Genomic DNA, 10,275 nt, shown 5'->3' on the forward strand with positions numbered 1-10,275 from the left:
CCTCCTCCTGCCTGATTATTAAATCCTCTTTAGGGCAGTCATCTTCTGTACAGGCTCTCAGTGAGCTGCTGTCAGCTCCCACACAGCCAGGGGGGAAAGAAGAGAAAAACAATCTTTCATGGAGTTTGGAAAAAAGCTCCTTAAAAAAAAACTCCAAAAAACAAAAAACCCCAAACTTGTTCAGTCAAGAATCAGTGTAAAAATATCCTGATTTTGACTTTCACTGGGATGCAGTTTTGCTTAATGAACACTGTCAGTAACATTTTTTTTAATAATTTATGTAAACAATATTTTGGGAAAATGTCTAGGAAAAAAATATTTAAAAAGGAAAAAAAAAAAAATAACCTGTTGTTTAAAGAAGAGATTAAACTCCCCCCCCAGACAGATCTGTGTAAGAGTCTTCTCTCCCCATGTAAAACCACCACATGGCAATAACCTCTGGCTGAGCCTCTATTAGAACTTGCATTTGCAGATAAGGGGAAAAACCACATTTGGTAGTACTTTATTCAGGAAAATGGCTATATAGACATATAACCCCGTGCTCAGGAGACCCTCACTGTCCATGGACATTGTGTAACTCCTCCTTTCCCCTCTCTTAGCACTGAAGACTCCATGGACCCATCACTGCAGAAGACTCAGTTGACTTCTGACTTCAAAACCAGCTGTCTCCTGAACACATATTTCTTAAAAGTAAATCGCAAAGAAGCCTCAAGAATGATCTGGCCACAGTGAGCCTGAATGACTGAGTGCTTTAATCCTCCTTGCTTTTGGAACCGGACTGGTGGAAAACAGGTGAAACAGACTAACGAAAAATAATTGCACTCCCCCCAGATGTCAAACAAAGGGAGTAAAAAAGTAAAACCATGCCACAAGAGTAACTGTAGTAACAGGAAGATGACAAAGAAGGAGGAGGAGAGGAAGGAAAAAAGGAAGGAAGATGCATTTTGCAAAGCAAAGAGAAGAGATAGCGAGTTCCACAAAACCATGAGCATGGGGAGAAGCATGTCATGATTTTCTGACTACATCACTGGCTTTCTTGCAAAACTTTCCTGCAGATCATCTTGGTTGCAGCCTCCCAAGACTCCAGTGAGAGCTGCCACAGCCAGTGCCTGAAACAGCTGTCTCCATGGCTCACGGGTCCCTGCCTTCATGGCCAGGAGGAAGCACTGAGGCAGTCATGTGCAGACACAGACCTTCCTCTTATAGCCACCAGCTGGAGACCATCTGAAGAAAACCAGTGGATAGAGAGCAGGGCAGGAGGGCAGTGGGGAGAGGACAACAGGTGGTGAGACAGCTGATGCCAAGCCACCCACGTTCAGGAGCAGGACCCCTGGGAACAGACCCGGTAGGGAAAATGCCTTATAAAACACTGTCAGAGTTAGGATTGCATCGGAATTCAGAACTGTGGGCACCCATCACTTCTTCTGGTACTAGAGGACAAACGAGGGGTCTTGTCACCTGCATTTTCAAGGGGAAGGATCCCTGGTACAAAGACAACAGAGCTGGTCCACTGGTGGAGTTACAGGTTAAATCTGGAACGGCTGCAAGAAAGTATTACACAGCTCTCTGTGTAACACCAAGCCACGTCAGCCCAGCCACGAGCGACAATCACCCAGCCGTGTCACCTGCCCCACGAGCACACCCGGAGCCTGTTTCACAGCGGCGGACAGGGAAAAAAACATGGAACCCACCTCTGTTTCCTCCTAGATCCCACTTCCTTCCCCAGTCCTTAACACCTGCCACCGCAGAGACCTGTGCGAAGCCAAGTCTCACACTAGAGGTCCCCACAGGCCAGCAGAAGCCTTTCCCGAAGGGCGGGATGATCGACGTGGGCTTTCTGAAGGGCATTTCCCTCCCCAGTTCCATAAAAGTCTCCTCAGTTCCTGCAGAAGCCTCGCATCTCACTTCAGGTCCACCTGAGAGGTCCCCAAATCGTCATCTCCACACCTTGTAAGAGCTGCTAGTCTTCCCACAAAATATGTCCTACCTGCTGTTGTCTCCAGCTGTAAAAACGGGTACCTTCACTGACTCACAGAGCTCTGAAAGCAGAGCTGTAGCTGTAGCTTCAAAGAGCTGTGTTTAAACAGCTCCTTCCTCTATTTTGGCTGAAAATTATTATTCCTGAGTTAGCTTGATGACGTCCTCTGATGCTTCCCCCACTTGCAGTGCTTGGGGCCCTGCCTTTGTGCTCTCTCCCTTCACTAACAGCTCTGCCTGCTGGGCTCAGGAGTGGAGGGGTTTTCTGCTGTTTCTCTTTCCTCTGTCTTACTCTCTATCCCATATAGGTATGCCTTGAAAGTTTCTTGTTTGGGTCACAGCATATGTGGATTTCTAACATCACAAAAATAACAAGAGGAAAAGGAGTTGCTGCCTCACACTCAAAAAAGCCAAAGTCACTCCCTCACCCAAAAGAAAGCAGGAGCATCAGTATAGCTGGGATAAGAAGATGCTGGGCTGTGACTAAGGCAGGCACATTTGGCACATGGGAGGGCACTGCTGAAGGGGAACAGGGGACTCTGTGTGCTGGTCCTACCTGTGCCCATCAATCTGTGCAACGCTTCATCTTCTCTGGGATTAAACTTCCTCTGGCCTGTTGTTGGCACACACCTGCCTCAGCAGGCAAGCACCCACCTCTCTACCCAGAAAGCACTGGTGAGAAGCAGGGTGTCCCCTCAACCTCATCCCAGTGGGAAGAGAGGCAGGACTGGTGGCATGCCAGGGAACCACTCTTACAGCCAGCATGTGGGCTGGATGGCAACATGACTTTTCCAGCAAGACTCGGCCTCTTGCCCACCCTGGAAAGTTTCATCAACTCATCCCCTTTGCAAGAGCACAACTTATCACTCCCAAAAGCAGTGCAAAACCCACAGGTCCACAGCTCCCCTCTGTGACTTCCTGCCTCTGGTTAACAGTTGGAGCACGGGAAGATGGTAGTGAGTCTGAAAATACTCCAGAGAGCACAGGTGCTCTCTTTCTAGCCTTGTGGCAGCTTGCAGATTTCTGTTATGAAAATATACACCAGCATCCCCAGCTGCACAGGTCTCAGAAGGATGTGCCACCTAATCCAGAAGGGAAGGATCGATTTGAAAAAGGAAACAAAGCCATATCGTATTTTTTGCAAAGCTATAAACTCCCAACCCTCTTCTGAGCTGGAGGGAAACAATGCCTACTCTGTCAGAGGCATGTTCTGAAAGAGCTGGGGGATTTGATGTGTTAATGATGCAGGGGTGAACTTGGGACACTAAACACAAATGGAGGAGAAGATGAATTCATGCTGGTGTTTTCTTGATATCCACTTTTCTGGCTCTCGCTCCATCAGTTCAGCCACCAGTGATGGAACAGCAGCACACCCCGCTCCCCCGCCCCCAGCTGTTCGAACTGTCGATGCAGCTGTCGATGCAGGAACCTTCCCCCTTGCTTTTGGGGCACTGCTACTCACACTCCTGAGAAAGCATGGGCTGGAGGCAAGAAGCAGAATGTCACCCAGGAGCAAAAACTACACCCATCATCCAGGCAGGGCACACCTGTACCAGGTCCCTGCTGCCTCTCAGGAGTCTCCTCCTTTTCCAGCCCACAGCACCATTGGGGAAAATACCTCCCCTCCACAGCAGAAAAGCAGAAAGCAGCTCCAAAAGTGTCAGATTTACAAGTGTCAGTGGCTCACCCCATTTGATCCCTCAGCCACTGCCCGTAACATGGCTGGATTCACCCTAAAGCTCACTCGTAAATAAAACATGTCCATATGAAACCACCCGGCAGCCATAGGGATGTTGGGAGGCCAGGGAGAGCTCACAGCCTGTGTCTGCCTTGCCGGGTGCATCACAAGGATGCATTGTAAAGGCTGCTTAGCATTCATATAGCACATGCACACAATCAAAGCTAAAAATCAACTTTTAAACCCGGGGCCATCTCTTTTCAAGAAAGGAAAGAGAGGAGAAAATGGGGAGGTCCTGGGCTTTGCCAAGCTTCAGATGCACCACACAACTCCACTGTGAATAGAAACAAGGCTGGCTGGAGGCTGTCTTGGAAGACACAAAACTAGAGAGAAATCATAACATTTCCAAAGCACATCTTTACTTATTATTTTCAAAGTGTGTCTCAGAAATACTCTAGTGATTCCCAGACAATTTGAAATTATTATAGGTGAGTAAATAAAATGTCAGAAGAGTTATTAAAAATAGTTAATCAAGCCAGAGAAACATTACATGAGAAAAGAGCATGAGCTGAAGACAGGGAGTTCCCTGTGAAATGAACTTTCTCCTCTGAAAGTGAAAGAACCATACTCATAGCTTTAAAGCACACTGCTCTACTCAAATGAAATTATTTTTTCTTTTTCACAGACTATCTAATTGCAAACCATAACTGCTCAGGAGCCAGCTGTGCAGATGATAGACCCTGAAGACACAATGTGAGCCCTGCCCTGCTCCTGACAAAACCAGCGTGAGCACAGCCCAGCCTGGTAAACGGGCTCACCGAGACAGGGCTGCTCAACTGCCCATCACCCTTTATTTCTGGTATTCATCCTCTCAGGCTTTACTGCTACCAGACCTCTATTGCTTCCACTGAAGTCCAGAAAGTTTTGGTAAAATACCCTAAAAGCTCCTGTCAGCTGGCTGTAATGCAGGGGCTGACCCAGCACCCCACGTGCAGCCTTCCTGCTGACACGTGTGCAAAGTCAGGGGCTGCGCTTTGCTCTCACCTTTGGCAGGTACAAGAACTAAAATGTAGTGAGAGGCCCTTTCCAGAGGCCCTCTTCCCTTCTCCCTGAGCATCGTTTGGCCAGCTTGCAGCACACTGGCTGAAGCCACATGGAGCTGCAAGGTGTCCACACCAACCATGAAGTAATCATTTTTGCCTTACCTGCTCCAGGAGGAATTTCTTCTCCCCACTCTGGGGATGGGTAGCACATTTCTGGATGCTCTCTCTCCCCAGATTATGATCAGGAAGTTGATTGTGAACACAGACAGTGTTTAATGATGTCTTGTTCTACTGGATCCTGACATAGTCATTAACTTTATAAAGAGATTTCAAAGGAGATAGCATTTCTCTGAGTACAAGATGTACCTACCTACCTTCCTGCAGCCTGTTGGGAAGCCAGCTGCACTGCTAGGAAAGTGTAAGCACTTGCTGCGTGTTGTGCCCAGGCCCAGACCCAATGGCCACATCTGGCTGGAAACAAACATGATCAGCAGCCCCGAAACCAATTTGGACAAGTTCATCCCTGAGCTGAGCATGGAATCTCTGTGGCTGGAGGCTGCATGCTCTCCCTTGAGACTGGGTTTACTGATATGTGTTATTAATGAAAAAAATCCCTGTAGCTATTTTTATATGATAAAAATCCAGTTATTACTCTTGAGCATGGCACTTTGATACAGAAGGCTTTCTCTTGAAAAGTTTCAAGGGCAGCAGCTTCCCCTTTCCTGTGAGAAAGGTTTTCAGCAGAAATTAAAGACGAGGTAATAAAAGAACATCAGTATTACTCCAGTGCAGTAATGCCCCTACTGACTATGTCTGACAGTGAGCACAAGGGAAGCCCCCTGCTCCAGCCAGGGGCAGTTTTGCAGATGCTGGAGACAAGTGCATGACATGGGCTGAGCTGAGCAAGCAGTGCACTCCCAATAAGGCACAAGCAGCTCCCCTGCGCTGCTGGGAATCCACCAGGAAAGACAGTCCCACCTGCACTGCATGCCATGAGCTGCTCCTCTTGGGTCAAGTCCTTCAGAGGAGCTGTAGGCTGCTCATTGCTTTACCCCCAAGCCTACAGCACGGCCAAGGATGTCTCAGGAGCTGCTGAATTCGGGTGCTAAGGCTCCGGCATGATTGACTACCAGTAAATCAAAGTGTTCACAGGCTCCTTACTGTCAGGAATTTCAGCTCGGCTGCCTGTGACACTGCAGTGGGGCTACTGCCATTGCAACCGATCTCCAGAGAAAATATGTTTTCTTTCAACATAATGAAACCTTGCTGCTCCCTAAATACCCCATACAGGTACTAAAAAAAAACCCCTCTGTGTCACATCACGGAATAATGGATAGCTCTTTGAACTATCATTTTAGGCTTAGATACACCTGAGGCCGAGCAGCAAAGTGGTTCAGGGCAAACACGGGAATACAGACCCTTTGATATCCAAATCATGCTGCACAGCCTTGCTGGCACCTGTCAATGTGATGACACTTCCCTGCCACCAAGTTGGCACCAACTTGGAGCATTTTCCTGAGATGGGGTTGTGTTCCACCTCAAAAAGTCAAGCCCTGTGACTGAACTGCCTCACACCGTCGGAGTTGGTTTGTTTTGTTGTTTTTTTTTTAAAGGCTGGGTAGGAGCAAAGCCCCAAGGACAGCACACCCTGAAGCTGTGCTGAAGCCAAGAGTGGACACAGCCCCAGGGCACTAGGTTCATGTAGCTCCCCCTCCATCCATCCTGTCTATTTAGCAAAATACCATGCATGTTATTTCTTCCACAAGTTCCCTGGACTCCAAGAGGAAGTTCCTTTGTCCTCCCCATTCAGTCCAGCTACCTGAATGTACCTTATCCTGCTGCTCTTCCCACCGGAGCTGGAAGAAAGGCTTGATGGAGAGACAAGGAGGATTGCTTGGCATGGCAGAGGGAAGCCAGGCTGCAACCCCCTGAGCTACAAAAGCTTTGCGTTATCCTTCTTGCCTCCATCCCTTTATCCTTGAAACTTCCATTGAAGCCCAAGAAGCCAGTTTGTGGAAGAGGGCGTTGGTAAGACGATCCACGCCATTACTTATAATTCCTTGTTACTATACATTTTTGCTGGATGTAACAAAGCAGAGCCCCGGAGTGTCCCGTCTCTCTCAGGCAAGCGCTGGCACTGCCCGCTCCGCAGGGAGCAGCGGCGCTGCCGCCGGGCCAGCCAGGCTCTGGGGAGGGGGCGGCTGGGGACACATCCCAAGGGACGGGGCCCGCGACCTCCACCCCATCCAGGGACTGCCGGCTGCTCCGGAGTGCCCGCTGTGAGGTGCGGGGAGGCGGGGCGAGAGCGGGGCCCCACCCCCGAGCAACAATAAGAACTAAATTAAAATAAAATGTTAAAAACTGCCAGGGCAGAGGCAGTGATTTGAGGGGAGGGTTGCAGCGGGGGGGCAGGGACGCGGCCGGCGCTGTGTGTGTGTGAGGTGTGTGAGGGGGTGTGAGGTGTGTGAGGTGTGTGGGGGGGGGGGGGGGGCGGCTGCGGGTGCCGGCGGCGCCACGCGCCGGGCGCGCGCGGGGGCGGGGGCGCGCGCGGGGGAGGGCGCGGGCGGGGGCGCGGCGGCGGCGGGCGCGCGTGGCGCGGCGCGCGCGGCGCGTGCGGCCGGCGGGGCCCGCGAGCGGCGGCGGCGGCGCGTTGATAAGGGGCCGGCCGGCAGCGGGGCTCGCCGCAGAGGCGCGGAGCGGCGGCGGGAGAGCACGGGCATGGGGGTGAACTGCCCCGCGCTGCCCACCCCCGCCGCCTTTGTCTCGCTTTAAATTTAGTTTTGATTTTTTTTATTATTATTTTAAAAGTTTGGGTTGTTTCCTTTTTTTTTTTTTTTTCCGCCCGCCGCCACCGTGGCCGCCCGGCGATGAACGGCGGGGCTCTGCCGCCGCTGCCTCCCGCCGCACCCCGCGGCCGCCGGCGGCCCGCCTCCCCCGAGCTGCTGCGCTGCAAGCGCCGCCTGGCCTTCGCCGCCCTGCCGGGCACCGGGGCGGCCGCGGCCGCCGTGGCCCGTCGGAACGAGCGGGAGCGCAACCGAGTGCGGCTCGTCAACCTGGGCTTCGCCGCCCTCCGCCAGCACGTCCCCCACGGCGCCGCTAGCAAGAAGATGAGCAAGGTGGAGACCCTCCGCTCCGCCGTCGAGTACATCCGCGCCCTGCAGCGGCTCCTCGACGAGCACGACGCCGCCGCCTCTTTCCCCGACGGCCGCGGGCGGGTGGCCGTCGGGGAAGTTGGCGGCGGCGGCGGCTACTCCTCAGCTTCCCCCTCCTTCGCCTCCTCGGCGCCCGGCTCGCCCTGCTCCTCCGAGGAGAGCGGCTACGACGCGGCGCTCAGCCCCGAGGAGCGGGAGCTGCTGGACTTCACCAGCTGGCTGGGGAGCTACTGACACGGCGGGAGGTGAGGGGCAGCCGGAGGGCAGCGGGCACCGCTTCCTCCCCCAGCGCTCGGGGGAGCGGGGCACGAACCCACCGGGGCTCTCCTCACGTCTCTCCGCAGCCGCGCTCAGCCCGCAGCACGTCGGCACCCGCGGTCTCGGCGGCAGCAGCATCCCCTCCAAAGTACCGACCTGCACCCCGGCGGGGCCCCGCTGGCTGCTTTTCTCGCCTGGTTCAGGCGTCGTCTTGTGGCTGTGGGAAGTGCAATGGGGTCTCTGACTGCGGGGTCCCGCTGCTCCACGGAGGCAGCGGCTCTGCCTGCCCGCCGGGAGCTGCCGGAGAGGATGTCCGAGCGAACCTGCTTCCCCCCGCCGCCGCTGTCTTATGTTGCTTTGGAGGGGTGGAAAAAAAAAAAAGAAAAAAAAATTAGAAACACTTGATGCTTCCTTGTTTCTGGAGGGGGAGGGAATTTTTTATCATGTCAGAGTCTATTTTATATGTAACTTGAACTGCCTATAGGGACACTGGTGTATGAAGACTTATTTTTCTACAAGAAACCTTAGAGAAAAGGGATGAGATGGTTCTATTTTAGCAGATCCTATCCACTCGTTCTTGAACACTACCAGCTGGAATGTTTTGGGAACATACACGGTATAGATGAAAAGGTGTTCGTTTGGGTCTTTTTTAATTATTCTCTCCAAACACTTTGGTAAAAGACTATAAAGTCATGTTGTGTTTTAACGTGGTGTCTGAGTTTGCCTGGTGTGAAGGTCCACTTCTCTGAAAACTGAAGTTTTTAAAACAAAAAAAGATTGAAGGCATTTTTGTATGCACTTGCTAGGATTTTTCAAGTTGTACATATGCAGTTTTTAAGAGAGTATCATATTTTATGTAAATTGACTTTATAAATAAAAATCTATTTATAAATGGCTTCAGGGCTGTAAGATGTGTGTTGGCCAGAATTGCCCAAGGTGACTTAACTATGGCCTGAAGGGGTGGGAGAGGGGAGTAACGAGCAACACAGCAGAGAGGCAGTTCTCCCTGGACCAGGTTTCATGTGCAGAAGGGAATAAGGAGCAGCATAGCATAATCTCCAGGCTTACTTTTTTTCTCCCATTCGAGTTTTATAAATTCAGCTTTTGGAGCAGGTCCTGCAGGGGAGGTGTGTGGAGAGCTGCAGATGTGCATAGGAGACAAGGCAGGCTCGGTGCTGGTAACCCCTGTCCTGAACATGGAAACTGCAGGAGCTGTGTTGCCCCTGCCTGGGATAGTGGGAGAGTTGTGGGAAGGCAAAGAGGAAGTGGGTATCTGAAGTCTGTCCTGGCAGCAGCTCTCAGGAGGTAGGTTGGGGTGCCTTTATTCAGGGGAGCAGCACCTCTGAGAACAGTGTTATCTTTTAAAAACCACATGTAACCCACAGTGTCCCACCTTGTCCTACTCTAACTTGAGCTGCGTGTACAGAGTCTTCATCTAAAGGCAATAAGCAAATGTGAATTGCTCCTTGGAAACTACAGTCAGACTCATAAGCTCTGCCCATTACTTTTGGGCTCATGCTGAAGACCTGCTTCAGGGAAGGTGAGCCAGAGGTAAAAACTATGTGTCTTTAAGGTAAGAATGCTGTGAAACAAAACACAGGGGTGATGGCATGAAAAACTATGGCAGAGACTGTTCATTCCCTTAAAGAGCTCTAGTGAATGTTAGGAGTTGAGTGGAGCAAAACGGGTTGGCCTGTAGAATACGCTGAATGAACAGAAAGCAGAAATGGTTATTAAAATTGACCTACTTTACAGGGACTCTGTATAATCTCTGCCGCCTTAGTACTGGGAAGGTAACATTTTTCAGGAGTGTCACTCAGCAATTCCAGATTCACTAATTGCATTGGATACTCTATAATCAAGATCTGTAAAAGTATTCCACATACATGATTCCATTTGAAGAGGATAAAAAATCCTCCAAAACAAGCCATGGGAAAATGAAGGCTCTAAGAGCACACAGCATTTAGGAGCCTGCTATCAAGAGCAATAGTTATTGTGCTTCAAGTTCATTGCCTAATAAAAGTTGCTCTAATAAACAGTCCCTTTGAAAGGCACGTGGAATTCAACTGTTTAATAAATGTCTTGCAGAAGTTTTATACCCTTTATGGTTCTTCAACAGTACCCCAGGTAGGAGCAAGAGCTATGAGCTGACCTGGGCTGTGCTTGG

General features: G+C 51.0%; 1 protein-coding gene across 1 annotated transcript; it reads left to right on the plus strand.

Moving 5' to 3' along the window:
- Positions 1-7,278: 7,278 nt before the first annotated feature.
- ASCL2 (achaete-scute family bHLH transcription factor 2) lies at positions 7,279-8,506 on the plus strand. The gene is made up of 2 exons (XM_063397321.1): positions 7,279-8,095; positions 8,195-8,506. Exon 1 carries the CDS (start codon positions 7,566-7,568, stop codon positions 8,082-8,084), a length of 519 nt encoding a protein of 172 aa, XP_063253391.1. The 5' UTR covers positions 7,279-7,565; the 3' UTR covers positions 8,085-8,095; positions 8,195-8,506.
- The last annotated feature ends 1,769 nt before the right edge of the window (positions 8,507-10,275 follow it).

The sequence above is a fragment of the Prinia subflava genome, chromosome 5 (genome assembly GCF_021018805.1).
Source record: "Prinia subflava isolate CZ2003 ecotype Zambia chromosome 5, Cam_Psub_1.2, whole genome shotgun sequence".
NCBI classification, from domain to species: Eukaryota; Metazoa; Chordata; class Aves; order Passeriformes; family Cisticolidae; genus Prinia; species Prinia subflava.